The sequence below is a fragment of the Guillardia theta genome (genome assembly GCF_000315625.1).
Source record: "Guillardia theta CCMP2712 unplaced genomic scaffold GUITHscaffold_109, whole genome shotgun sequence".
Taxonomy (NCBI): domain Eukaryota; class Cryptophyceae; order Pyrenomonadales; family Geminigeraceae; genus Guillardia; species Guillardia theta.
Genome location: NW_005434565.1, coordinates 162,197 through 189,233, shown reverse-complemented (window position 1 = coordinate 189,233; position 27,037 = coordinate 162,197). Strand labels below are relative to the sequence as shown.

General features: G+C 52.6%; 7 protein-coding genes across 7 annotated transcripts in view; 5 read left to right on the top strand and 2 right to left on the bottom strand.

The window, feature by feature from the left end:
* GUITHDRAFT_145749 (hypothetical protein) overlaps nt 1-3,102 on the top strand; it is a gene marked incomplete at both ends in the record, with an annotated part of 6,117 nt that extends 3,015 nt beyond the window's left edge. Inside the window, 8 exons of the mRNA XM_005823407.1 lie at nt 53-157; nt 403-469; nt 703-760; nt 1,025-1,096; nt 1,618-1,816; nt 2,067-2,498; nt 2,650-2,922; nt 3,058-3,102. Coding sequence (XP_005823464.1) covers nt 53-157; nt 403-469; nt 703-760; nt 1,025-1,096; nt 1,618-1,816; nt 2,067-2,498; nt 2,650-2,922; nt 3,058-3,102 — 1,251 coding nt within the window. The remainder of the gene's footprint in view (nt 1-52; nt 158-402; nt 470-702; nt 761-1,024; nt 1,097-1,617; nt 1,817-2,066; nt 2,499-2,649; nt 2,923-3,057) is intronic.
* Nucleotides 3,103-4,161: 1,059 nt separating this feature from the next.
* GUITHDRAFT_155237 (hypothetical protein) lies at nt 4,162-4,802 on the bottom strand. Its single transcript, XM_005823406.1, has 4 exons — nt 4,730-4,802; nt 4,595-4,681; nt 4,358-4,449; nt 4,162-4,268 (listed from the first exon to the last, which is right to left on the bottom strand). Exons 1-4 carry the CDS (start codon nt 4,755-4,757, stop codon nt 4,206-4,208), a joined length of 270 nt encoding a protein of 89 aa, XP_005823463.1. The 5' UTR covers nt 4,758-4,802; the 3' UTR covers nt 4,162-4,205.
* Nucleotides 4,803-13,054: 8,252 nt separating this feature from the next.
* GUITHDRAFT_155236 (hypothetical protein) lies at nt 13,055-13,881 on the top strand (the record flags this gene model as incomplete). The annotated part of the gene is made up of 3 exons (XM_005823405.1): nt 13,055-13,254; nt 13,417-13,664; nt 13,698-13,881. Coding segments are annotated over exons 1-2 (163 nt in total), but the record flags the coding sequence as incomplete, so codon positions are not given.
* An 809-nt stretch (nt 13,882-14,690) lies between these two features.
* On the top strand, nt 14,691-16,705 carry GUITHDRAFT_97567 (hypothetical protein). Its single transcript, XM_005823404.1, has 14 exons — nt 14,691-14,880; nt 14,945-15,094; nt 15,158-15,247; nt 15,349-15,387; nt 15,434-15,501; nt 15,548-15,602; nt 15,663-15,731; nt 15,779-15,843; nt 15,911-15,941; nt 15,990-16,058; nt 16,106-16,168; nt 16,215-16,259; nt 16,310-16,384; nt 16,433-16,705. The coding sequence occupies exons 1-14, from the start codon at nt 14,740-14,742 to the stop codon at nt 16,496-16,498; spliced, it is 1,026 nt and encodes a 341-aa protein (XP_005823461.1). The 5' UTR covers nt 14,691-14,739; the 3' UTR covers nt 16,499-16,705.
* Nucleotides 16,706-19,099: 2,394 nt separating this feature from the next.
* Nucleotides 19,100-21,935, bottom strand: GUITHDRAFT_117371 (hypothetical protein; the record flags this gene model as incomplete). Its single annotated transcript, XM_005823403.1, has 19 exons — nt 19,100-19,165; nt 19,215-19,268; nt 19,376-19,427; nt 19,474-19,526; nt 19,630-19,671; nt 19,729-19,821; nt 19,871-19,933; nt 19,994-20,179; nt 20,367-20,414; nt 20,479-20,532; nt 20,614-20,688; nt 20,782-20,818; nt 21,030-21,103; nt 21,151-21,186; nt 21,236-21,316; nt 21,371-21,432; nt 21,485-21,561; nt 21,618-21,682; nt 21,783-21,935. 19 exons carry the CDS (start codon nt 21,933-21,935, stop codon nt 19,100-19,102), a joined length of 1,371 nt encoding a protein of 456 aa, XP_005823460.1.
* A 1,052-nt stretch (nt 21,936-22,987) lies between these two features.
* On the top strand, nt 22,988-24,452 carry POLE2 (DNA polymerase epsilon subunit B; the record flags this gene model as incomplete). The annotated part of the gene is made up of 2 exons (XM_005823402.1): nt 22,988-23,860; nt 23,910-24,452. Coding segments are annotated over 2 exons (1,416 nt in total), but the record flags the coding sequence as incomplete, so codon positions are not given.
* A 1,086-nt stretch (nt 24,453-25,538) lies between these two features.
* On the top strand, nt 25,539-26,480 carry GUITHDRAFT_117369 (hypothetical protein; the record flags this gene model as incomplete). Its single annotated transcript, XM_005823401.1, has 5 exons — nt 25,539-25,897; nt 25,949-26,145; nt 26,204-26,249; nt 26,296-26,365; nt 26,415-26,480. The coding sequence occupies 5 exons, from the start codon at nt 25,539-25,541 to the stop codon at nt 26,478-26,480; spliced, it is 738 nt and encodes a 245-aa protein (XP_005823458.1).
* Nucleotides 26,481-27,037: the final 557 nt, after the last annotated feature.

The window sequence follows — 27,037 nt, the reverse complement described above, 5'->3', positions numbered from 1 at the left end:
CGCACCCCCACCCCCCCCCTCCGTTCTCTTCTGGAATCTGATCTCTCTGCAGATGGTCCTAATGAATGTAGTTCTCACTGGTAGGACAATCGCCTGCTTCCTTTCCAACTCTCTGACTTCACTCTCCTCAGTCCTGCTGGATGAATTCTTGTCCTCTGTAAGCTCCTCCGCTCTATTCTCTTTTTCCTCCTCCTCCTCCTCCTGACCTCTCCCCTCCTTCCAGCTCAGCCTGCACAAGAGTAGACCCTTCCGTCTCCTTCTTTGCTTTCCTTTCCTCCCCTCCACTGCTCTGCTTTCCTTCCTACCTCCTCCTCCTCCTCCTCCTGCGGCTGCTGCGGCTGCTCCTGCTCCTGCTCCTCACCATCATCATCATGAGCAGGATTTGTTTGATGTAACTATCAGGTGACACGTGAGAAGCAAGAGGAGCAGATGCGTAAGGAGATGGAAGCAGAAGCTTGCAGGATTAGCGGTCCGCCGCACCTTCCCTTCCCACCGTCTCCTCTCCTCTCCTCTCCTCTCCTCTCCTCTCCTCTCCTCTCCTCTCCTCTCCTCTCCTCTCCTCTTCTCTCCCCTCCCCTCCTCTCCTCTCCTCTCCCCTCCTCTCTTCTCTTCTCCTCCTCTCTCTTCTCCTCCTCTCTCTTTTTCTCTCTCCTCTCTCCTCTCTCCTCTCCCTTCCTCTGCTGTCTCCTCAAACTGCTTCAGGAGTTCTGGATCCTCTGACAGTCAGCATGACCATGTTTAATGATTCCCTTGACCTCAAGTCGCAAATCCGATCAACCTTCGATGTAACTCCTGCTCCTCCTTCTCCTCTTCTTGCTTCTCCTCCTTCTCTTTGTCTTGTTCCTGCTCCTGCTCCTGCTCCTGCTCCTGCTCTCCTGCTCCTGCTCCTCTCCCTCCTCTTCATTTCTCCTCGTCCTTGTCCTCCCATCCCTCTCTCGTCCTCACTCAATGGGCAGAAAATGGACGAGGACAAGAGTGGCGGTCTGAACTACTCGGAGCTCAAGGAACGAATGTAAGTTGACAGCAGCAGCAGCAGCAGCAGCAGCAGGACTGGAAGTGTCGAGAAGGGAGCCGCAGCTTGGGAGGGGAAGGATAGGTAGAAGGAAGAAGTAGAGTGGAACGAGGGCGAAGAACGCAAAGGAAGCAGCGAGGGGAGGGAGGAGGTAGCAAGAGGTACAAGGAGGTACAAGGGGGACGATGATTGAAACGAGGTAAAAGTTCGAGCGGGGAAGTTGGAGATGAGGGGAGAGGACAAGGAGAGGAAACGAACAAGTGGCGATGATGAGGGTCAGCAAGGATGGGGAAATTGTGGGGAGTTGGCGGAGGAAGGAGGGGGAGGAGCAGGAGGAGAAAGGAAAGTGGAGCTGGAGCAGCAGGAGCGGAGCAGGAGCAGGAGGAGAAAGGAAAGACAAGGAGGAGCAGGAGTAGGGAGTAGGAGGAAGGAAGGAAAGTCAAGGAGCAGGAGCAGGAGCAGGAGCAGGAGCAGGAGCAGGAGCAGGAGCAGGAGCAGGAGCAGAGAAGCAGGAGCAGGAGCAGGAGCAGGAGCAGGAGCAGGAGCAGGAGCAGGAGCAGGAGCAGGAGCAGGAGCAGGAGGAGTCAAGTCTCACATCTTGCCAGCCGGTTGCTGCCGACGGACCATCCGATCTACCTGATCAAAGACGACTTCGACCTGATGACCATGGGCGGGCAGCTGCTGAACGAGCAGGGAGAGTTTGACGACAAGCAGTTCGAGGAAATGATGATCAAGGAGCTGTTGCGATACTCCCAGCGGCAGCTCACGTTCTGCATGACCGAGACTGGCGACGCGGACAACAAGGTAGAGGAGGAGGAAGGGGAGGGAGCGTGGAAGGAGGAAGCCGTGGTAACGAGGGGAAGGAGAGGAAAGGAGAGCAAGGAGAAACGAATATGGAAAGTACGATGGGGGGGTTTAGGGCTGGGGGGGGAGGAGGGAGGGAGGAGGAGGAGGAGGAGGAGGAGGAGGAGGAGGAGGAGGAGGAGTAGGAGGAAGAAGAAGAGGAGGAGGAGGAGGAGGAGGAGGAGGAGGAGGAAGATGACGTTGTGAACAGGCGATCATCTTGATGCTCAAACTGCTGGAAGTCTGCATGGCTGGTATGGAGGACAGGACCAAGGCGATGGACGAGAGGATGGAGAGGATGGAGGTGCTGCTGAAGAGGAATCACAGCGCAGGCAGCGCGATCTTCTCCTCCTCCTCCTTCCCCCCCCCTCCTCCTCCCTCCGACATCTCCTTCGTCGTCGACAAAGTGGAGAAGAGCATCGCAAGCATCGAGGGGACGCTCGCTGCCTTCATGTCCATGACGCCGCAGCAATTCTTCAACGCTCCCTTCACACCCCTTCCTCCTCCTCCTGCCCCGCCGGCCGCTCCTGCTCCTGCTCCTGCTCCTGCCTCCTCCGCTAGAGCAGAGGGAAAGGATGAGGCTATCCTGCTGCAGCTGCAGGAGCTCCAGCACATGATCCTAAACCTCTCTCGCTACCAGAATGTATCTCCTCCCTCCTCCTCCTTTTCCTTCTTCATTCTTCTCTCCTCCTCCTCCTCCTCCTCCTCCTCCTCCTGCTTCCATCCTTCTTTCCTCCCCCTCCTCCTCCCCTCCCTCCTCACTTGCGGCTCTTCCTCGCTCTGACTCTCCCCAGGGCTCCAACGGTATCAAGTCAGCTGAGAATTACTTGAGCGAGCAGAAAGCTGCTGGGCTGCAGCTCAACAGTATCCCGAGATCGTCTCCCTCCCCGCTCGTCAGCCACCACAAGCCGTTCGAGCTTCACCGCAGCGTCTCCGACCAGTACAAGAGCAGCCAGCAGCGCCTCGACGCATCCTCCCTGACCTCCTTAGACGCCGCAAAGAGGAGGGAGGGATCGGAGGAGGAGAGCGTCCCGGCTGCGAGGAGGAGGAGGAGAGCACCGTCTGAGGTGATGAAGCATATGCCAAGCCATGAAGAAAGAGCGACAACAAACGGGTGATCCCTCCCTCCCTCCCTCCCTCCCTCCCTCCCTCCCTCCCTCTCCTCTTCCGCTGGTTTGCTTCTCTCCTTACATTCTTTTCAGCTCCCGAGTCATCTTGTCTTCCATGAGCAATCCGATATTAGGTGAGCAAAAAACATCTTCTCTTCTCTTCCGCATTCAGATCCTCTTCCTCAACTCCTCAACTCCTCAGCTCCCTCCTCGTCTTCTTCCTCGCTCTATTCCTCGCTCTCCTCCTCGCGCTCCTCCTCCACATCAGCTCTTCTTTCCTCCCCCTCCATCTGATCTGCTTTCCCCGGTAGATTCAAACAGCATGTTCACCAAGCCTCGCACCAAGGCAGCTGGTGAGAGTTTTCCGCCTGGTTTATCCCAATACTTCCTCCTCCTCCTCCTCCTCCTCCTCTGGCTGTTGCTGCTGCTGCTGCTGCTCCTCCTCCTCCTCTTGCTGCTCCTGCTCCTTCCACTCTCCCTCTCCACTTCAATATTTGTGCCTGCTTCCTCCACCTTCCGTCATGCTCTCGTTCTTTCCCTCCGCTGCCCTCGTCTCTTCTCATCCTAACTTTCCTTCACCATCATCAGCCCCCGTACCGCCGACCTCCCCCAACCGTTCCATGTCCATCACCGACTTGTTCTCCAAGGAAATCTCGGTGAGTGAGAGAGTAGATCTCGATGCCGGTGGAGATCAGGGACTGAGTTTGGGGAGGAGGAGCAGGAGGATGAGGGAGAGGAGAGGAGAGGAGGGAGGGAGGGAGGGAGGAGGAGGAGGCAGAGGAGGGAGGGAGAAGAGGGAGGAAGATCGAGGAGGTTTCCGGTGGAGAAAGGGAGGAACAAAAGAGGAGGAGGCTGATGTTTTTCGCATGCTTGCAGTCAGCAATCAAGAAGAACGAATTTCATCGCGTCGCAAGACTTTCCGTCGACTTGGGGAAGGCGCTGAATAGCTAGAGCGAGAACGCGGACTCAAACGGAGAAGGGGCGGAGGAGGAGGAGGAGGAGGAGGAGGAGGAGGAGGAGGAGGAGCCGATGATGTTAACAAGGCGACAGAACTCTTGAACACAAGATGCAAGTCAGCGTGTTATTTTCTGAGATCGACATGCAGGATCGATACCAGCAGGCCACATTGCATCGTGTGATAACTAATCAATTACAATCATCTCTTGTACCCGGATGAGCTTAAAGGATGAAACGAATGAATACAAACAGGTCCTTACAATACAAACTCCCTCTCCTTCCCATCAATGTCCTTGCAATCTCTTCATGATCTTTTTCCGATGATATTTGTTCGTGATCCCGAAGTCCTGTTTTCAAAGATTCAACTCTCCCATCGCTCGTTTCCCTCACTCCCTGTCCTTCCCCCCTCCCTGCCCCTCCTCCTACCCCTGCTTACCTCTAGGAGATCCCTTTCCTCGAGCTCTGCCAGCAGGTCCCCGTCGATCTTGTTGGTCCGAAAGACATCCGCGTACTCTCCGAGGTCCATGCCTGCTGTGAGTGAGCGCGAGAAGGAGAAGCAGGAAAGGAGACAGGAAGGGGAGGGAGAGGAGACAGGAAGGGGAGGGAGAGGAGCGAAGGGAGGGAGAGACGGAGATGAAGCCATGAGGGGGAGGGACGTAGTGCGATCTCTTACCTTCCAACCATGCACATACATGCTCTACCGTGAAGTCAGCGACGTTGGACGGGAGATTCGCGGCTCCTTCCCGCACGGCCTCTGAGTCTGAGAGCAAGTGAGCTAGGGGTACAAGTGGGCTAGGAAGGCTTCTACCTGCAGAGACAGTCGACAGGTTTGCCATCACAGTTTCTCTCAGTGACAGCGACTGCGAGCTGAACGTGCTGCCTGTTGACAAGAACCAGGTCAGTCCGACTACTCCGCACAGATGTCCAACTTCAGTTTACCCTGCGAGAGCCGAGGGGCGAGCTGTGCAAGGAACTCGTTCGCCTGACTCGTCCCTTCCCCTCCCATCATGCTCTGCACAGTCGCACGGAGCGCCTGCTCCAACACGATCCCCTTCCATGGCGTCAGAGCACAGCTCGGGACAACAGCAGTTCTCTCACCTGAGCATCGATCTCCTCCACATGGTTGGAGGGGATCCAGCCCCTCCGCCCATCCCTGGTCGAGCAGCCCTCCCACCAGCCGCTCGGATGCTTCCTGAGGATGACGACGAACTCGCCGACCTGCCAGAGGGTCAGCTCAACGTCGCCCTCGCTCCCTCTCTCGTCTAACAACCTTGAGCGACAGCTCGTGCGGTCTTTGGGCGTCAAACGCGCAGATGGCACGGACGGTCGACCAGTTCTCCGACGCCTCTCTGCTGACTATCGATCTTGACATGGACTGATCCGACGCCTCCTGATTCAGCCGTGTGAAGGATTCCTGCTGTTCGAACTTTGCCCTGCTCGTCGTCTCCCCCTGTCCCGGTCCCTTCGCCTCCGGACGAGGCGCCGCCTTCTGCATCAGAGCCTTGGTGCCATCCGAAGAGACGGTTGAATTGTTGCGAGAGGCGGTCCTTTGCTCCATAGAGCCTGAATCTTGCATGTCCGGCATCGAGCTGCTGTCCACTTTCGACCTCTTCAGTGCTCGTTTCAATCTAACCGTATACTCCTTCGACACGCTGCGTCTTGTCGTGAGATTGAACAAAAAAACATAGAGAGTGAGAGATGGAGAGAGAGAGAGGGAGAGGGAGAGGGAGAGGGAGGGAGAGGGAGGGAGAGAGAAAGAGAGAGAGAGAGAGAGAGAGAGAGAGAGAGAGAGAGAGAGGATAGGAAATCGGAAGAGAAGTGAAAAGGAGAAGCAGAAGTCAACAGACACGGGAAGAACTGAAGAGGAATGCAGAGATGAGGAGATGGATTTCACCTTTGCCCATCTGACCTCTGTTCTGTTCTTGCAAATTTCAGGCTGACGAATGAGTCCGGAGGCCCGACGATCAAATCTCTCGCTTGACAAAGATCCTTCCCAGCCACACTAACGCCGTCAACTGCCAGCAGGATGTCGCCAACCTGAATCGTTCCTTCCGCACTGGCTGAGCTGCCTTGGATAATTTCATCAACTTCGCTCATATTTGCGTCGTTCTGGATGAAGAACAAACCGACTCCTGCTTTGGCTTGCTCTTTGGGGTCAGAAGCATGAACTGAAGACGCCTTCTTCTGCTGCTGCGCTGAGAGATGCTGCTTATTCGATGGAGGCACGTCCTGCTGTTCGTTATGTTGTGATCGGTGTGATGCGGTGTGAACGGCTTCTCTTCCCGATGATGAGTTGTTTCTTTGCTTCAAGTCATCCAGCAATTGTAGCTGTTGGTTGTAAGTCACGCTTCCTAGGTTTCCTTCCCGAGGAAGGTCTGGATTCGACGACTGTTCATTAGCCTTCACGGCATGCTGCTTTTCTGACTTGGTCGGCGCAGACTCCAGATGCGGGAGGGATCTAACAGAGTTTCTGAGGCTTCCAACCATTCCGGATGCAAGGTGCTTGTTTACATGTAAGAATTTGGACAGGAGGAGGCATCTGTTTCAAGAAGTCAGCTCCCGGCCCCGGTGACCACAAGACTTACTGATCATCGTTACATTTCTCCAAGACGCAGTTGAGGTAATCTTGCAATCCTGTCTCTCGATCTCTTTCAATCTCCTTCCGCAACTGTTTTCACCATCAATCGTCATCACAAACATCCAAGGCCACAAACCATTGCCATCTTGATCAGCGGATTCTTGGAAGGTAGTTCTGCATGAACCTGGAAAAGAGGTTGGGTTGACCTTGATCACGAGCAAAGCAACATGGGACCAACCTTTCCAAGCGCCTTCATCCTCGTATGCAGGTCATGGAACTCACTGTACCTCCTTCTCACTTCCCACGATTTCCTCTCTTTGCCCCCCAAACCCACCAAGACACATCTCAAGCAGTATGCAGTGTAACTGCCCTCACTGCCCTGAACAGTCTCAGATGTACAAGATGTGATGACAAGCTGAAATTCTGTTGGCGATTCTTGGACGCCCATCTCGTCTGTACCTTTGTGCAACCTCGAATCGTCGAGGTGCGTTTTGTCTCTTTCTATGCAGTCTCGCCTTCCAGTACACGAAAGCATATGCTAGAGACCCATGTTGTGCAGCAGGGTATGTTTGTGAGCCAAACCAGATATGATCAAGTTCTCCTGTTGAAATAGTCAGACTTCAGACTCTCTGCCAAAATACAGTCAGAAGGTTTTCATCTATCTAAATCCTTGCTTCTGATATGCTAGTCTCAGCTTCAGCTCTGGACAAGATATTTTGCTCGACATGTCATTTCGTGATTTGAACCATAGGAATTTCCTCGCTTCTGGTCGTCAAAACCAGAGCAATCCGATCCATCCTGAATTCTCGCATACTTTCCGTTCGCTAGCTACCAGCATGCCATGATTGAACTAGTATTCCCGATCGCGCATCGTGTGCGACAACAGTACATCACAAGCCCAAGGCAATGAAAACTCATCGTTCTACGGCCTTTCTCACTCTTACATCACCATCCTCGCAGTTCGCTTTTCCTTCCTCCTGCACCCAAACCCATTTCCCTTGAATTTCGCTCAATGCCGCTCACTGTTCCCGCCCTTCTCGAATTTCACCCTTTTTCCTCATTTGTTTTCAAATAATCAAATTTCAGGTTTAATGTTGATTTTGATAGATAAATGTTTGTCCTAACTCGATAATCTTGCTTCGCCAAGACCCCTTTCGGAAGTGTCGTTCTCTGTTTTGTCTATTTCCGCAATTCAGCGATCACCCCATACCCCATGAAATGATCTGACCCACCCCCACTCAACCATTTCGACTCGAGCTACACCCCTCATTTAAACATATTTATGTAGTGCTTCTTATGGTAATTGAGTACCCCCTACCCAACTTTTCTAATTTTATTTCACTCATCAAATATTCATATGAAAAATTTTAATCAAGTGCCAAACCACCTCATTCAACGAAATCCACATGGGTGGGGTTATTTTTGATGGGGTGGTCTCCCTAGACAACACACTTTTTCGTTGTTTTCTATGTGGGTAGGGTAGTGAGCAATGGGGTGGGTGAAAACAGGACAAGGAAGGGACCCAGAAAAATATCTTAGCAGATAGGGGTGCTTTTGTGCGGTGTAGAGGTGGGGGTCATCTAAGTAGGGGGTAGGGGTAGAAAGTTGAGATCGCACTTATGGGCACTTTTCACTGGTGTTTAGGGGGTAGGGGGGTAGGGTTGTCTAGGTGGGGAATGGATGAGGGTCCTACTTTGTTCTCTGGTGAACATTGTGCAAGGACTTCAAGACAGGGTGGTAGACGAATCAAGGGGGTGGGGTTGTACCCATCGACATTTTTGGGGGTAGTATGTAGGATAAAGTACGGGGTGACACAAAGAATTTCAAAAGGGAGGGGTGGGGTAATAAAGGGGGTGGGGTGTATTGAGGTGGGTAGGGTAGGTTGGTGGAATGGTGTTACGCAACATGGCGGCGGAGAGAGGAGCGACAGAGCAGAGGGCGAAGGCGAGGCGAGGACGAGGATGCAGAGGAGGACGAAGCGAAACAGCAAACAATGAGGATGAACATGTCGACAGAAAGAAGTTTGAAGGGGAGATACGAGAACATTTGTTGTAGAAGAAAAATGATGAGCAGAAATCCACCGAATGATGGCGTGTAATGATTAGGAAGCTTGCTTTGCAGAAATCATGCAGGGAGGAACGCTTGTCTCTAACTTTGTCCTTCAGGTACATGGATAGCCGTTGTGCCATGGGATCGTCCATGTGCAATCGCGAGAATCCTTAGACCAGTTTCTATACCTGGCAAAGCTGCTGTGAGGCGCCCTTCATGCGGACGCTGAAGCCGGACGGGACTTACGATCGCAACTCCTTGTGTGATCCCAGCAAAGGTTGACAGGGCGGATGGTTTGGTCTTCAGACAGGATGTGATCAGCAAACTGAATCCCGGAGAAGTCTCAGAACCGAGTTCCCTTATCAGCTCACCAAGGAGAAGATTTCTTAGGCTTCCCGCATCACGATGGCAGCCTCGATTGTCCAAAGCATCATAAACAGGTACCTGCAGAAATGGCTCAAGAACGTGACGACGGAGCAAGCAGCGATCTGGCAAGGAGAAGTTATCTTCAAGAATGTTGAGCTGCGATTAGATGTCTTGCAAGAGGAGCTGGGCCTCCCAGTTGTGTTCACGAGAGGTTTCATCCAAGAGCTGCGGGTTTACCTTCCTCTCGCCAGTCTCCTGCGCGACAACATCAAGTTCACATTATCCAATGTTGAGGTTGTCGCAAGAACGCCAACAGGCCCTGTCAGTGTCTCCCGATCACCTCAGAAGTCCCCGAAGCTGGATCCCTCGAAGACCAAGTCCACCGACCAGTGTGAAGGACCAGAGAGCCAGGGCTGGATGCAATCAATGCTGTCGCGCATCATGCAGAACATCAATGTGGACATCCGGAACCTCGTGTTCAAATACTGCACAGACGAGTACGTGTCGTCCATCTCGTGGAAGTCTCTGTCGGTGAAGTCCACCAACATGCGGTGGCAGCCCGCGTTTGCGGACCCCGACGGCGAGACCCAATCCTACTTCAAGGTGATCAATCTCGAGCACGCCACTTGGTGTTTGGATGCTGTCGACGAGAGAGGAAACGTGGTTTACGGTGATCCTCTCTTCAATCGAGAGAGCGTCCAAGTCCGGATCGTCCATCGGATCAACCCCGATGGCAGCCCGACCAGGAGCTCGCCGCTGCACCTTCCATCGTTACAAGTGGATATCAGGTTAGAGCAGTTTCTGCTGAATGTCTGCGACAGCAAGGTGGCGATGTTGTGCATGCTGTTCCACGAGGTTATCTCGATGGTCACGGCGATCCACAAGGAGAAGAAAAGAGTCAAGATGGGCGAAGATGCCATGCATGGCAAGAAGACTCCTGTAAACCCACATGTGCATGCAGCAGTCTCCCAGGCCGAGGAGGGAGCGGAGCGACGAGCTCCTGCGGCACTCAGCGATGAACAAGAGGAAGGTCGGATTGAGCAGGGGAAGGGGCAGGGTGACATGACTGTGGAGGCTCTGTCACAGCCGAGCGGGAAGAGGGGCTGGTTTGGTTATGCTTCGAGCATTTTCTCGTTCGGGGATTCGTACGACAGTGAGGACGACCCGGAAGGATGCGAAGGAGAGGACGGGGTCGGGGACCCCAGCTCAAGCCCTCCAAGAGTAGCTGTTGCCAGCATCATCGGCTTCACCGTAGGAAAGATCGGCGTCGTACTCTCCCGGAACGTCCCGGAGGGCAGGGCTGACTTCCTTCGTCTTTGCTCGTCGGGGATCACGATGCTGATCAGGCAGCAACGGTGTGATTCCTTCCTGTCCTCCCGGATGATTGCTCGGCGGTTTGTCAAGGACTTTCGGCTTTCAGTCGTCTCCCTCCTCCTCAGCGCAACGTCCATGGAGAACAGGTGGGAGCCGATCGTGCAGTTTGGAAGGGACCTGAGCTCAGCCATCTTCCGGCCGAGCTCGAGGCCCAGCAAGCAAGCTACCATGAGCGGGAAGGAGGTGGAGGGGAGCCAGCACATTTGGTCGGACCTGCCGGAGAATCTGCAGGAGTTCCACACCCCGGCCGCTCTCTTTCCCAGCCGGTTCAGGTGCAGTTCCCTCAAGGGCCCACGGAAGACAAAGTATGTGGAGGAAGGGGACATTGAGGTTGACAACGAGGAGCTGTCCGAGGAGCTTCAGCGAACATTCCGCAGCCCTCTCTCCAGGGAGGGGGATCGAGCTAACGGCTCGAGCCTGCCGTCTGCCTCCCTGTTCGACGAGCTCATGAGCAGCAACGGGTCTGCGCTCGCCAGCACTCTCATGCGGAGGGCAAGGGGAGAGGACGTGGAGCTTTCCATCTCGCAGTCCTCGCAGGACGGCTGGAAGCACGATGACAGCTCTTGCATCCTTGCCGCCTTCACCTTCTCCAAGAAGTCGACGATGCCGAGCTTGGAGAGAGACAGGGGGAAGCAGGAGAGATTCGATCCAAACTCGTTCAGATCCGCAGACAGCCCATCTGAGGATGGCATCTGGCTGAAGCTACACATGCAACCTCTGAATGCTCGTGTCTCCCCTCATGCTCTCGACAACATTCACAAGTTCTGCAAGCTGATCTTGTACGAGAGGTCTAACAGCATCGCTCATAACATCCGAAGCTACTTCTCCAAGGATGACAACTTACATAGCAGTGGAATGGCTGCTCCTTATTCCTCTCCTCCCCCTCCTCCTCCGCGGCCGGCGGTGTTGCGAGAAGTTTACCTGGATCTGCACATCAAGGGCGTGTCGCTTGCCGTGTATCCCGATCACAGCAGAGAGGATCTAGAGATGAAATTCATCCCAGCACTTATGATGTCCTTCGACAATTTCATCATTCAGAACATTGAGAGGACCAGCGAGCAGCAGAATCCAGCTTCCCAGCCGCCGCCTCCCGCTCCTCCTGCTCCTCCTGCTCCCGCTCCTCCCACCTTCTTCTTCGGCCGCTTGCAGGGTCTGCAAATGAACCTGCTCTCAAGGGAACAGAGGACGGGGGCGTTGCTCCTCCTCCAAAGTTTCGTGCAGCAGGAGCTGTCGATGGAGATGAACGGAGTTTTCGAGTCGGGGACGGGCCTCGCTCGCGTGCAGGACTCGATGGACCTTGGAAGCCTCCGCCTGGAAGCCAACATGAAGGACATGAGGATGAAGATGAGCATCGAGGAGCTCAACTGCCTCACTTGGATCCTCTCCTCCGTCATGAGGGTGGAGCAGGTGAAGAACAGCCTCTCCCTCTCCCAGGCCTTCCTGTCCAAGAGCGCACGCGCCCCACAGAACGCGCACGCCGGCCCGTCCGCTCCTGCTCCTGTCCCTCCGGCCCTAGGTGCACTCAGCGGTGCTCCTGAGCAGGAGCAGGTACACTACTCTCTTGCCTCCTTGAGATTTTTCTTCTCTGCGAGCGCCGAGGAGGTGCGAATGCAGTTTGCCTCCGGCCTCTGCTCCATCAAGAGCCCCTCATTCTCGCTGGAGTGCCCCGGGGAGCTCGCCGTTCCCTCGCAACCGGAGAAGTTCTCCCTCTTCCTCGACTGGACAGTCTTGGGAGCTGAGGGGGAGGACAACGAGTCAAGTCGAGCAGGTGGGACAGCTGCGCGCTCCAGCTCAAAGGGGGGTCGGGTAAGGAGGTCGTTGAAGTTTTTGAAGGATTTCATGCACCGTCAGGCAAGTTCCTCCTCCCTTGCTCCCCTCGACCAGCTCCCTATCTCATCCCTTCCTCTTTTCTATCCTCCTCCACCATCTCCCTCTCCTCCTCCTCTTCCTTCCTCTCTCCTCCCTCCGCCCTCTTCTTTCTTTTTCTCACCACTCTGATGACGCTCCCCTCCCCTTCTCCTTTATTCTCATTGTTGTACCTGCAGATGAAGTTCCACACACATCTTGCCATGTTCTCCGTCCAGGGATCAGTCGCTCCGTTCTTGCCCCTCCTTCAGCTCCTCAAGAGAAAGCCCAAACGAGAAGATCCAGGTCAGCTAACCTTCCCCTCCTCTGCTCGCTCCCATGGTCCCTCACACCCCTCTATGCCTCTTCTCCATCTCCTCCCAGCTCTTGACTTTCGTCTGCCTGTTTGACTGGCACGCGCAGCTGTGCCGAACACGCGGCAAGTTCAGTCGCAGGAGGAGAGGAGGCGGCAGGAGCGCAGCGTCAGGCCGGACGTCAAGATGTTGAATCACCTGCAGGAAGCGAATATGCGGATCACGGAGCTGCAGGAGGAGAACGAGCTCCTGAGAGATCAGATGCTTCAGGCCACGATGAGGCTCAAGCAGGCCTCTCGCAAGCCGGTGCCTGCCGCGTCCACGTCTGAGGGAGCAGGGAGAGAGCTGGGTGAGCACGTGGTGGTGGATATGCAGGATCTGCCAACAGATTTCGCTGCCGCTCGTCAAGGAGGGAACATGGTGAGCTCCATGGGGGGAAAGTCAAACCAACACTGCCGGCACTGCGAGCGGATGCAGCATGTGGAGCGAGACAACTGTGAAAGTCTCTTGGTCGAGGCCAGGTCTCTCCTCCCTTCTCTCCCCCCCCCTCCCTTCCTCCCTTCTCTCCCTTCCCTTCCTCCCTTCTCTCCCTTCCCTTCCTCCCTTCTCTCCCTCCCTCCCTCCCTCCCCCCCTCCTCAGATTCTTGCATCTACTCCACGGCTCCTCTTCCTGTTTGTTTTCCACCAGTGGCTCACTGACTCTCCCCTCTCTCTTGCAGTGGTCTCCGGCGCGCCCTCCTCTCCCTCATCCGCAACATCGGCATCTCTCTCTTCCGCATTCGCAGGGACCTGCGCAGCCCATGGCCGGTCAGCCTTTTCACCTCAGTAACTCCCCACTTGCTCCTCTAGCGCCGCGGCACCCACCGTGTTGTTCCGAGATTACCCCCTTCCCCTCATCCCAGCTCCTTGTGCTCCTCTTGCCTGTCTCCCCCTACTCTTCTACTCTTCTATCCTCACTCGTACTCACAGATCGTCCTCATCCTCGCCATGTATGCTGGGGCTCTGCACATCTTTATTGCGTATCTCCTTCACGACGTGGCTGTACGAACTACCACATGAGCATAGGAGGCGACGCGGAGCAACTCAACCTGAGCGTCCGGGGCCCCGAGGGATTTTGTTTGATAGTGTGAAGTACTTGTATCAATTCAGAGACATCTGCAACATGTCCGAGAGCACCTGTACAGGCACAAGTTGCCTTTTACCTGCTGCTGCGCCCGGCGGCCCGGGCCCGGGGACCCGGCCCGGGCCCGGCTGCCGCCGATCGGTGAAACTTTGAGACTTCAGTGGCGAAATTTCTGAAAGTTTGGACGTTCTGGGGCCGAAACTTCGAAAAGTGGAAGGGTTAACTACCATGAGGTTTAGTTATCATTATTTTAGTATTTTAAATAGAGCCATGTTCAAAATTTCTATTGAAAAAACTTGGTAGTAAATCGTACGAAATTTGATATCCGTGTACTATTTACATCTTTTTAATATTACTCGACTTATTTATGGAAAATATCAGTCCATTAGTTGCTATTGTTAGTACAATATCATATAAATTTATAAATAGTGTATACAGATATAAAACTATTTATCGGTTTTTTTAAATCATGAGCCCTCCACCCCCAAAGGACCCTACTAAATTCACTACCCACCCCTTCGATGGGAGTTTTAGACAAAATATTCAAATTTTATTTGAATATTAGGAGGCAATTGCAACTCAAAATCTCATAATTTAGAATCATCTTAAAAGATTTCGTGTAACCCACCCATGACATATCACCCCCCTGCCCTTCCGCTCGTCGCCCGCCAGCGCTGCGAGGAAGAGGAATGGCAATGGTGGGGAAGGAAGGGAGGGGAGGAGGGGGAGAGGAAGGGGAGGTGAAGAGGATGATGCTGGAACAAAAGAAATGCCAGGCAAAGAAAGGTAGATTGCTGAAGCCGAAGCATGCAGAAAGATTAGCAGGGTGAGCCTTGGTAGCGTATGGTAGGAGGGGCAGGAGATGGTTGACAGATGTTCTAAGGTAAATGTACCACAAGAAACTTTGTAAAAGAGTAGGAGGGGGCGTGAATAAGAGGTTATGAATGATTATGCGAAAGCAGCTAGTTACAGCAAACTTTATTCAGCGTGGAATTGTCGCATGGAGCAGGATTTAGTGGACAGGTTTAGTTCAACGGATCCTTATGTTACAAGAGATGAATCATGGAAGTGAAATCTTGGCAGCTTGCTGATTTTATCATGGTCTAACATTTATCTCTGCAGATGGAATAATCCCTTCCTGGTTTGAAGCGATTTGAAGTTTGACCCCAATGGCCATGGCACCCGAAGGAGATGGTGCGCAGGGAGACGATGAGACCATTGGCGACGGAGAGGACTGGGACGCGCCCGGAGAACCGAGCGAGCTCTCAACACTTTCTGCTCAAACAGAATGGATGAATCAGCAGTCCATGGTGAGGAAGGAGAGCGTGGAGGGAAGGAGAGCGTGAAGTGAAGGTTAGCTCACGTTGTCGCCAGGACGACCAAGGTGCCGGGATGACCGCTCCGATGATGAACGAACTCTTGGCGGCAAACCAGCCTGTGATTGTTGACGACACCAATATCATCAATGTGTGGAGGCATAATCTTGAAGACGCCTTCAGGGAGATCTCTGACATCGTTCAAACGGTGAGGAGAACGGATGGAGCGGGGGACTTTGAGGTTGTTGATTCTTTTTGTTCTTCCTTGAAGCACCCATACGTTGCTATGGACACGGAATTTCCTGGTGTTGTTGCAAGGCCTTATGGAACCTTCCGTTCTCACACAGATTATCAATATCAAGTAATTATGTGTCCTGTCTTTGTTCGGCTATGCCTCATTTCGAAGAATTTTGATTCACTCGAAATGACGAGCTCGTCCTCGTTCTTACACTTCTTCTCCAGACTGTGAAATGCAATGTTGACCTGTTAAGGATAATTCAGGTATACCCGTCCGTTGCCAGACATGTAGCTGAGTGGAATTTCTCAGCTCGGATTAACTTTCTCGGACGAGAACGGAAACTTACATGAAAGGTGCACATGGCAATTTCATTTCAGGTTGGGACTTGCAAGGTCGGGTGTGTTTCCATGACATATCTTCCAGCTTTGATCTGGAAAATGATATTTTCGCCCAAGATTCGATCGATCTGCTGCGAAAGGTATCAAGCACATCTCGTTTTCTGGGGGAGAGTTGACATGCTGACGGCTTGGACGAACAGGCTGGTGTAGATTTTGAAAAGCATCAAAAAGATGGAATTGATGTAGAAGAATTCGGGGGATTATTCATGGTATACAAGGGAGGGAGGGAGTAAGAAGAAGTGATGATGTATTCCAGGTTTCTGGACTCACTCTTAGTGAGGAAGTGCGATGGATTTCCTTCCATTCATACTTCGATTTTGGGTAATATTTTTTTTTCTTTTTCCCTCGTTAAATTCAAATGCGCGTGCTAATAAGTGCGAAATTTCAGGTATCTGGTGAAAGTGTTGACGAATGCCAAGGTCGGACGATGGTTTCATCTATTCAGTGTGGCTGAATTTCTTTGACAGCTTCCTGAGAAGGAAAGCGACTTCTTTGCTCTGCTCGGTGATTACTTTCCATGCTTCTTCGATATCAAGGTGAGATTGTTAGAACTTTGACAAAGTGGCCTGACTGGGCCACGCAGTACATCATGAAGAGCTGCGAATCACTGAAAGGAGGTCTGAATCGCATTGCCGAGACGCTCGAGGTCTTCCCCCTGCTGTCAGAAAGCAGCCGTTGAATGTCTCCGACAGGTGAAGAGGGTGGGACCGTCGCATCAAGCAGGCAGCGACAGCTTGGTAAGAGCAGCTCAGCTGGTTGAGCGTGTCGTCCTGACTGAGGCGTGTAGGTCACATCTTTGACATTTTTCAAAATGGCAAGATTATTTTTTGAGAACAACATCGATGAATCCAAGTATGCTGGGGTGAGTCATGGGATGGAAGGAGGAAGCGTCGTCTGACTATCGCTGCAGGTCCTCTATGGTCTTGGTCAAGGATCGGTCTCCGGTCCAACCACGTGGAACGCGAACCAGGCCTGAGGCTTGTAAGAAGCTGCTCATGGGAATGGATGAGACTGTACATGCGATGGATCAGCAAGCGGGAAACAACGAATGGTGGCGCAACATGTATGGAGAGGGACTTGGCGTTGGACGGCGACAAGGTTGAACAGAAGGATGTACCATGAAATGTGTAATCGAAGTTGTAAGGGAAACCTGTTTTTTTCTTTGCTCACAGGGAATTTCTTCTTTGTGAAGTTCAAAAAACAAAAAAGATCAGATGAAAGATAAAAGCCAAGAGATGAACAAGTCTCGACCCTCTAGCTATCTCCCTCCTCCTTCCCCTCGGTCATGGCATGCTCGATGTCCAGCCTCGGACCAACTTGACGCTCCTTGACTGTAGAGAATTTGAGGGAAGAAGATTGGAGAACAAGGAGAGAGGGGGGAAAGAGATGGCAGAGGAGGAGGTAGAGCAGGGAATGATTGGGAGGAGGAGGAGGAGGAGGAAGAGGGAAAAGGAGGAGGAAGGAAAGGAGGGAATGATTGGGTTGAGGAGGAAAGGAGTAGGAGGAGTAGGAGTAGGAGGAGGAGGGACTTCTGTTACTCGCCTGCCCATGGCGATTGATTCCGAGAGTGACCAGTGAGTTCGGGGCTCCGAGGATCTTGCGGACGGCCTCCGAGGACGGCAGCTGGAGTTCTGGTGAGGGGGAGAGCAGCAGCAGCAGCACGCGGAGCAGGAGCGGGAGCGGGAGCGGGAGCAGAAGCAGGAGAAGGGAGGGAGGAGGGAGGGAAGGAGTCCCCACCATGGAGATGTCTTGCCCGTCAATGGTGACGACACGATCGCCTATGAGAACCTCGCCGCTCTGAGGTAGACGAGTCAGTGCGGAGAGGAGGAGAACGGCCGAGACATGGGCGGCAGCGCTGTTGGGAACGAGATCGACGACCTGCGGCAAGGATGAGGGAGGCGAGGAGGAGTTGGAGGAGTTGGAGGAGCAAGAGAAGGGGGAAGGGAAGGAGGGAAGGAGCGAGGGAGAAGAGTAGGGGAGAGAGGAGGAGAGACAAGGAGGAAAGGTTACCAGCAGCCCGTCCCCTGTCGCTGAGAACTTGACTCCTATGCCAACCTGAGAGCAAAGGATGAGAATGAGGAGGAGGAGGAGGAGGAGGAGGAGGAGGAGGAGGAGGAGGAGGAGGAGGAGGAGGAGGATCAGCAGCAGCAGCAGGAGACGAGGAGGAAGTCATCGACGAGCAGGATCGTCTCACGTCTTGATGAGCTTCGGGAGAAGGTCTAGCGGCTTCGTTCCTCCTCGTTGAGACCTCAGACGGCGACTGAGAGCGCAAGGAAAGTTTGCTGGCCGTGCCGTCGCCGCCAACCCCCTGATGGGCTGGGGAGAAGATGAGGGGGGGGAGGCACAAGGAAGCGTGAGAGAAGGAAGAAGACCTGCTGACGGCGTTGCTCCTGTAACGTTGTTACACCTCCTCCACCACCAACACCAACTCCTCCTCCTCCTCTCCTCCTCCTCTCATGTTCTTCTTCTCCAGCTCCCTCTCTGCCCCTCCTCATGATTCCGCACCTTGAAATTCTCCTGTCGCGCCTGGTCGCTTGATCTGAAGGGCATCGTGACTCCGATGTCAGCGCAGGAGGAGAAGAGACGGGCGTGAACGTCGGGCGAGAAGGGGTGGAGGCTCCGTCGAGCTCCTGGAGAGACTTGAGATGAGCGGGGAGGAAGGGAGGGAAAAGAGAGGAGAGGGGAGAGGGGAGGAGAAGAGAGGGAGGCGATGCAGAAAATCAGGAGGAGGAGAAAAGGGGGGGCGGGCGGGGGGGGGGGGGGGCGGAGGAGAAGAAGGAGAAGGAGAAGACGAAGGAGAAGGAGGAGGAGAGGGAGAGGGATCTTTTGCCTTCTTCTTGTTCACTATGTATTCTTTCAGCTGCACTTTGAGTTCTTGAAGAGAATGTAAGAAGAAGAGGAGTGAGAAGAGAAAGGAAAGGGGAGAAAGAAGAAAGTGGGAGAAGAAAAGGAGAAAGAAAAGTACAAACAAGATTCAAGGAGGAATTCTCAGAATCCTTACCTCTCAACCGAATGTCAAGAGCGTCGTCCCTCAACTGCATTCAAATTCATGATTTGATACAAGATGAGATCAGATGGAATGAGATGAGATGAGACTGATATGTAACCCGATTATTCTGAACGTCACAACACTGCTGACATATGTCTTGTTATGCTATAATATGACATGTTGTAATGTGAGATGAAGACGTTGTGCTATGGTATCTTATGATTTCTGTCTGCGGTCTCACCGTCATCTCCCTTCTCAGCTCCTGCACTTGATCGAGAACAGTGGAGATCTCCTTCATCTGCATCATTTCAGAATACATCAACAAGACATCTCTCCTCCTCCTTCTCCTCGCTCCTCTGCTCCTTTTCTTCTCTCCTTCCCTCCTTCTCCTGCTTCTCCTCTTGTTCCTGCTCCTGCTCCTCCCTCCTCTCCCTTGATTACATCCTCTCAAACCCTCTCCTTCCTCGTCCTGGCTCTTCCCGCGTCTCATCTTCATTTCTCCCTCTCCCTCGTCCCCTCTGCTCACCTTGCCAGAGCTCTCCTTGATCAGACTGTTCGTCTTCATCATCATCAGTCCAGCACAACATGTCAAGGGCAATCAACTTCGTCTTTCATCGCGTTCAGCTCGTTGGAGAGCGTCAGAAACTCGTTGTACTGCAAGTCAAAGATGGATGAGGAGACGAGGGAGCAAGGACAGTCTGACCTTGTATCGAATCGCTTCAAGAGCTGCCAGCGCCTCGAGGTTGGAAGAAGAAACCTGCTGGGTTATCAGAAGAGGAGGAGGAGGAGGAGGAGGAGGAGGAGGAGGAGGAGGAGGAGGAGGAGGAGGAGGAGGAGGAGGAGGCAAAAGAAGTCAGCTCAAACCTGTTCGACTTTCTCATCCATCTGCTTAATTCTTGTCTCGATGGCGATCTTTCTGGGATCATGATCAACAGATCTTCTTCGCCTCTGACAACTCTCACTCTTGCTTGTACTCCGTGTGCAACAACTCGATCATTTTCTTTGCACCCAGCACCTGAATGGTTGCAGACATGAGCACACGCATATAGTGAGTTCAACAAGCGCTCTTGTTTCAAGAAAGAAAGTTTGCTCTCTCGAAATTTCTGCAACGTGTTCACCTCTGAAGCTGTCTTGGTGAGTTGGGCTGCCCTTGCATCCAGCTGCAACAATTTGAACATCACCAACAAGTCAACAGAACACTGTCAAATCACTCTCACATCGCTGCTGAGTTCGTGATTCGTCCTTTCACAAGTTGTTGTGTCTGCTATTGTTGACTCCTCCCTCGTTCTTCTCTCGCCCAGGCTCATCAGCTGCTCAGACCAACTTCAGCAAACATGCAGACGCAGATGCGACACTCACTTGTGTTTCAAAACCTTCCATCCTCTCTCTCAGCTTGTCCACTTCCATCTTGTCAACAGCCGTCTGAAAGCAAAGATTCCTCACAATAAACCAACACAACAGGGAAACATGGTTTGAGCTGACATGGTGGAACGATACTTCCTTGACAGGTTTGCTCAGTTGGTTTCTGACATGACCAACTTCGAGGCCCAGAAGGTCCTGTTGGAGAATGTAGTGAGGAACAAACATGATCACAGCAGGCAGACAGACATGCTGAGCTCTCAGATCTCTGAGCTGATTGTCGAGATCTTCACTTTTCTTCTTCAATTCCTGCAAGCCAAAGAACAAGTTCACGTGGATCCATTGATACTCTACTCCTCCTCCTCCTCCTCCACTTACTCCTCCTCCTCCTCCTTTTGTTCCTCTTACTCCTCTTCCTCTTACTCCTCCTCCTCTTACTCCTCTTACTCCTTGCCCAATCCCTCCCTTGCTTCTTCTCTGTCTCTCCCTCATTCACCTCAGAATTCCCTCTCTCGGATTGTATCAACGTGTCCATCCTCTGGATCTAAAGGCCCAAAGTCAGTAGATGACAACAAGGCGAGGCAAGGAAAGATCGTAGGTTCACTCACCTCATTCTCAAATCTTGCGATTGACAAGTTTGTACTCTCCAGCTCCTTTCGAAACTGCCAAAGTGCGACAAGAAACGGAAAGTTCAGAAGCAGGCAGAGGAGTAGCAGGAGTAGGAGGGAAGGGAGGGATTGTACATGAGTGACGCTCCTGTTCTTGGCGTCGGCAGCTTGCTCGATCTCAATCCGCAAACTCTGCAACGACATCTCGACCTGAAGGATAACAGACATCTGTCAGTGACATTGAAAGAATTCTTACATTCCTTCACACGCCCCCGCAACCCCCAAAGTTGAAGCACTCGTCACCTCCGTCCTCAGGTTTTGCAATTCCAAGCTCTCTTGCCTGGAGGCTATCAGGACGAAGACACTCCTCCTCAGCCTCATCATCCTCCTCCTCCGCTCATCCACCACCACCAGCACCTCCTCCTCCTCCTCCTCCTCCTCCTCCTCCTGTCACCCCAACCCCCCCCCTCCTTCCCTCCCACACTCCACCTGCTGTTGCTGCTGCTCATCTTCCTCTTCCCCATCCCCCTCCTCCGCTTCCTCCTACTTACTTGGCTGCTGCAATCTCTGCCCTCAACCTGTTGTAACTCGACTTCAACTCCTCGTTCAGATCGTTCGGCTGCTGCTGCAGCTGCTCCTCAGAACTTCTCATCTCCATCATCCCACCCTCACCGTCGCGGAGCTCGGGGGCAGGTCATTCCGAGCATTCTTCAACAGTCTGTCAGCCTGTCTGCGACGAAAATCGATGCGTTGCGACCTCTGCGGCATTCTCGCTCCCCGCCCTTGTCATCATCGTGCGGACCAGCTTGGCGACTTCTTCCTTGATCTCTTCCGACAGCTTGCATCGCTCCTATCAGAACTACCGGCCGACAGCGCGAGCACACTGAGACACCTGAGGAGGAGCCTTCGCATCATCGTCCTTCTTGTTCGCTGCCTGCAGGGCCGCAGACTTTCCTGCTTGCACCTCGCAGGTCAGGGAGAGGAAGGAAGGAAAACTACAAGAGACCGAAGATCTTGCGGAAGTACGTTGAAGTAGCAGCGAAGATTCGAGCAGATCCTTTGAAAACACCAAGAATGGGAGCACTGTTCGGAACCCAGGTGAGCTATGGCCGGTGAGCCCTCCAAACCACATTTCAGACCTCACAGCGTCAAACGTCAATGCAAACAGTATGATCAATATCCCGACGATGATGTTGGCTGCAACCTTGAGGCAAGTCAGAGACTCTCACAGCCCACTCCCGGGACTCTAAACACTCAGGATCTTGTTTGACTCCAATCTGTTGCCTTCCTGTTTGTTGTTCCACCTTTTCTTTGACTTGCTCGTCCTCGTCCTCGTCCTCGTCCTCGTCGCCCTCCTCGTCCTCCTTTTCCTCCTCGTCGCCCTCCTCGTCATCGTCCTCCTCCTCCTCCTCCTCCTCCTCGTCGCCCTCCTCGTCCTCCTCGTCCTCCTCCTCCATGTTTTTCTCACCATTTCGAATGACAAGTCTCGTCAATCCCTCGATCTTTTGAAAAAGTTGCACACGGGGTAGGGGGTAGGGTGAATTTATTTAGAAAAGTAGGGGTGGATAAGTTTATTTAGAAAGGGTGGGTACTCGATTAGGAAGGGGTGGGGTAGGGGTAGGAGGGTAGGGAATTCTTCACTGAGGTGGGCTTGGTTGTATGAGGGTCACTCTAGGGATTTTGGCGCGCAATGCCCGTCGATATGAAATGGGGAGGGGGAGGCAGCGGAGAAGAGAGGAAGAAAGATGGAGGAGGAACAGGAGGAGGAGTAGGAGGCAGCAGGCAGCAGGCAGCAGGCAGCAGGCAGCAGGCAGCAGGCAGCAGGCAGCAGGCAGCAGGCAGCAGGCAGCAGGCAGCAGGCAGCAGGCAGCAGGCAGCAGGCAGCAGGTAGAAAAGGAGGAGACCGAATGACGAGAGGAGACGAGGAAGAGGGAAACGATTCGATTCGAGAAGAGATAAGAAGGGGAAAGAAGGATGAAATGAGGGGACAGAGAAGAGAAACAATGGGGGAAGCAGGTGTGATGGGGCAAGGATTTCCAGGATACTGATGTAGGCTATCAACAAAAATGTTCAGAACGTTAAGCTGGTCTTGAAAGATGTAGCGACCAGGTACGAGAGGAACTTCATTCTTTCAGAAAGAAATCGATCCATCTAGGATGGAAGATAGGGATATGGCTGAGCATATCTGTACGAAGATTTTAAGAGCATTTCTGTGAAGCGGTGTCAATGCAAGGGGGGCGGGATCTGCTGATACGTGACTGAGGCGTTCTTCATCAGGATTTGTTTGACCAGCATTCCTGGCCATGTCTCGAAAGCAGCAAAAGGAGGTATGGTCCTGCTTCAGGATGAATGGACTTGTCTTGACGGGGAAGGACACACTGAATTCCGTCATGGAGTACCTTCAAAAATCCGAAGACTTTGACGCAAGCTTGAAGGACCTTGTCGTCCGGATCAAGAACCATCCCAACTGTGAGGGCGATTCATGAAAGTTGAACTTGTTTCTGACTGTATGCCTCCAGTTTCACAGTCGAAGATCACTTCTGAGCTCGTCCAGGAGATCATCAATGAAACCGAGCAAAGGGACGGAGAATCGACGGAGGCGATTGTAATCATCGACCACAAGGAGACACCAATCTCTAGGTACGACAAAGATAGGAAAGTCTTCCTTCGCGAAGATGGATCTTCAAGATCCATCTCTGCGAAAAAAGTTCAGTTCAATCGACTTCAAGCCTTCCGTGAACGATATGAGATCATAAACCAGCGCGTCATGCGGAACGAGATCTTCGAAAAGAAGAAGTTCGTTCAAGACTCGACTTATCAGGAGATTTCCAGCATTACCAGCCTGCGTCGAAACCCTGGACAGTCTTCTTGTGTACTGGGACTTCTGACACAGCCCAAAGAAGGAAAATTCCACCTTGAAGACTTGACTGGCGAAATAGAAATTGATCTTTCAAACGCTGATACATCTGTTGGATTGTTTACTGAGAACTGTGTGGTGGTTGCTCAAGGCATGATGAAGGGAGACATTTTTGTGGTCCAGGTGCTCGCAATGCCGCCCGCCGAAGATCGCAAAGAAACATGTAGGATTTTCCCCACGCTATCTGTGCCCACCAACAGGAAGCCATACACGAACGAGGAACTGGAATCTCTGAGGGCTGAGGAATCACAGCAAGCAGGGACTAGGGTGATCGTGCTGTCCGATGTTTGGTTGGATAGGGCGAAAGTCATGAACGGTCTCAAAATGATGTTGTTTCGATACGACTCAGCCTGCAAAGAAGCTGGTGAAGATTCAGATTTGTTCTTGATCTTTGTTTTCATGGGAAACTTCACATCTCAACCTGCCCCAAAGAATTACACGTTGCACCGAGAGTTGTTTGATCAGGTTCCATAACATTTTCCGTTGCAAATCATCACTGATTCTTTCTTTTTAGTTGGGGACCATAATCCAGAGTTTCAAGAACCTTGAGAACAAATCAAGCTTCATCTTCATCCCGGGTCCCAACGATGTTCTAGGGAGCAACGGCATGATCTTGCCAAGGAATTCGCTTCCAACCGTCATCACCGAGCCTTTTAAGAACAAGGTTCCATCCAGCACCTTCACATCAGATCCTTGCAGAATCAAATTCTACAGCCAAGAGCTCTTGTTTCACCGTGACGACATCTGTTCCAAGCTTCGTCAGTACAGCAGACGGCCTTCCAATACCGAGAAGTCAGTCTACGAGCACGCGGCGAAGACAATCCTGTGCCAGGGCCACCTCTGCCCCCTTCCTCTTCATGTAGCGCCCATCGACTGGAACTACGATCATGCCTTAAGGATGTACCCTCTCCCGAATGTCTTGATTCTGGGTGACAAAGCCAGCGCTTATACCATCACCTTCAAGTCTACTCAGGTTGCAAATCCTGGATGCTTTGCGTCAGACTTCACCTTTTACTCTTACGATCCGTCGATCAAAGAGCTGGAGCTTTGTGCTCTTGAAATCGAGGAGATACAGAGTTCTCTGCGATCAGATGACACCAGCGCTGTCAGGAAGAAGAAGAAGAGGAAAGAAAGTCGCCCGACAAAGAAGGAATCAAAGGAGTCAAATCATCAAGAACCCGCGGGTGAATCACTGGCCCGAACTCCGAAGAACCGGACCAGCACCAACAAGAAGACTCCCCCCACGAAGCCCTTCGACCGCACGGCCAACCAGAAGGGGATCAACTCCTTCTTTCAGGCTCAGCCCGCTGTAGTCTCAACATCGACTGACAGAAAGAAGCTCCGTCTGCAGCGGCACAGCGATTCCGAGGAGGAGGGGTCAGACCGTGACAGCGATTCTGCTTCAGGAAATGGCGAAGAAGTACAGAAGAGAGAAGTGAGGAGGGTAAGAGATCAACTTGAATCCGAGGAGGAGGAGGAGGAGGAGGAGGAGCGAGAAGGATCAGAAGGAGAAGAAGAGCATCAAGTTGTGGAAGTGGAAAGCAAGCAGACGATCAAGCGACGAAGGTTGGAAGAGAGCGATGAAGAGACGGCAGAGGTGGACGAAGTTTTGATCTGAAGAGATTGAGAACAGTGAGGAACGAGCAGTGGATTCAGCATCCATTTGCACATTGATGAATTTTATGTTTCTCAGTGATTCAAAGTACCTTCAACTCTTGTGATTTAACAGTAAAACCTTTCCTTTCACTGGCTGTCGTCCAGATGTCAAGCGACAGACAGCATCTGATGACGTGCTCCGCAATCTTGTCTCCGATGCTGGACAGTTGCCATTGTCCCCTAGTCTTGTGTTGGATCTGACGATGATCATGATGTCGACGGTCATCTTGATCAGCATGAGTCTGACTCTGGTGATATTGAAGACAATTGCCAGGATCAGGACCCTGTCAAGACATGCCTTAGGGAAGGCGTCCTACTATTTTTAAGATCTGCTCAAGTTTTGAGGTCAGCTGGAGGAGGTGCGCAAAGGGAGGGAAGGAGGAGGAGGTGAGAGGAGACGCGGGAGGGAGGCGGACTAACCAGCGTTACAGTCAGGATTGAGAGAGGAGGAGAGATTGTGGAGCAGCTTGGAAGCCCGCCGCGTGCAATGGATCCGGTCGAAGGAGGAGGGGAAGAAGATTCTCTAGGGGAGATCCTTGGATCACTGCACTTGGGAGATGAGAGCGAGATCGAGGATGCGAACGACCATGATCGATCAGTGCTGGATCAGACAACCGATAGTCAGCCTCAAGATGCTTCTTTCTTCCTCCACGACCTCTCGGTAGAGGAGCCAACGGCCTCGTTTCCTATCAACTACAGCCTGTACAAATCGACCGCCGTAGAATGCGAGAGGAAAGGATGGAACATACGGCACTACGGGCTCGAAGAATCCACAGAAGAAGAGAAGTGGAAGTATGAACAAGAGACGAGACGGCATGAAATGTACAGGGAACTTCTCCACCCCAGGTAACAAACGATCATAAGAGGCACCTGAGTTTCTGAGGACAACACGTCCAGGAGCGAGAAGCCGGAGCCAAGCAGATCCGTTAGTCTTCTTGATGCCACCATGGCCACGCTCCATAGGATCCAGGAGGAGAACCGCGGGAGAAGTTTCCTAGACTGCGAGGATGGTGAGCGGCCGGCAATCTTTCATGGTCTCTTCATGAACGAAGAAGTCAGAGCACGAGTAGACATGCTGGAGTACTTAGGCAATGGTGAGGAGAGGCTCGTTGAAGGGTCTGGCTAGCTCATAAGTTTCCTGTCTTTATGCAGAGGAATGGGGAGCAGTGAAAATCAACACAGAAAAATTTTCTCTCAGGTGATCGTCCTGCTTCCCTTGCAAATAGCTGAAGTTGGGAGACAAGGGATTCTAAGCATTTTGCCCTTGCGTTCTCAGTGTATGTTGTCAAGAAGTGCGGAGTTCGAGTTACCAAGGTGTTTATGAACCTGTCTCTTGCCTAGCTTGAGACTGAAAGGAGTTTAGGCTGCGACGGTGTACGGGAACGCGCAGTTTCGCAAAGGGATGGAAGCATCAAGATTGTGCAGTTGAAAGACAGGGGAAACTTCTCTCTGACTTTCTTCACAAGTTTCAAGAGGGAGGATGTCTCTGCCCAGATCTTCGGGCAGGGCGGAAGCTTGCAGGTAGAGGGGAGGAGAACGTTGGTAGCAAGATTTGTGACAGAGACCTTTCCAACTTCTGCCGTCCTCATCAGATGCTCGAAGGCAGCAGCGAGGAGTCAAAATCCGTCGCACACGTCCTGCTGGTCACTTCTCAGGATGATCCTCCTCCGGTGATCGTGGAAACATCTTGCAAGAAATGTCAATTCTTTGAGAGTTGGTAATGTCACACTGATCTCTGCCCCTTATCCCCGCCCTAGTCCTCGTCCTCCTTCTCGCCTTTTCTATCCTCCTACATCTCTTCCTTGTCTTCTTAATTGTTCTCCACGACCTCCTCGTCCTCGTCCTCGTCCTCGTCCTCGTCCTCGTCCTCGTCCTCGTCCTCGTCCTCGTCCTCGTCCTCGTCCTCGTCCTCGTCCTTGTCCTCGTCCTCGTCCTCGTCCTCGTCCTCGACCTCGACCTCGTCCTCGACCTCGACCTCGTCCTCGT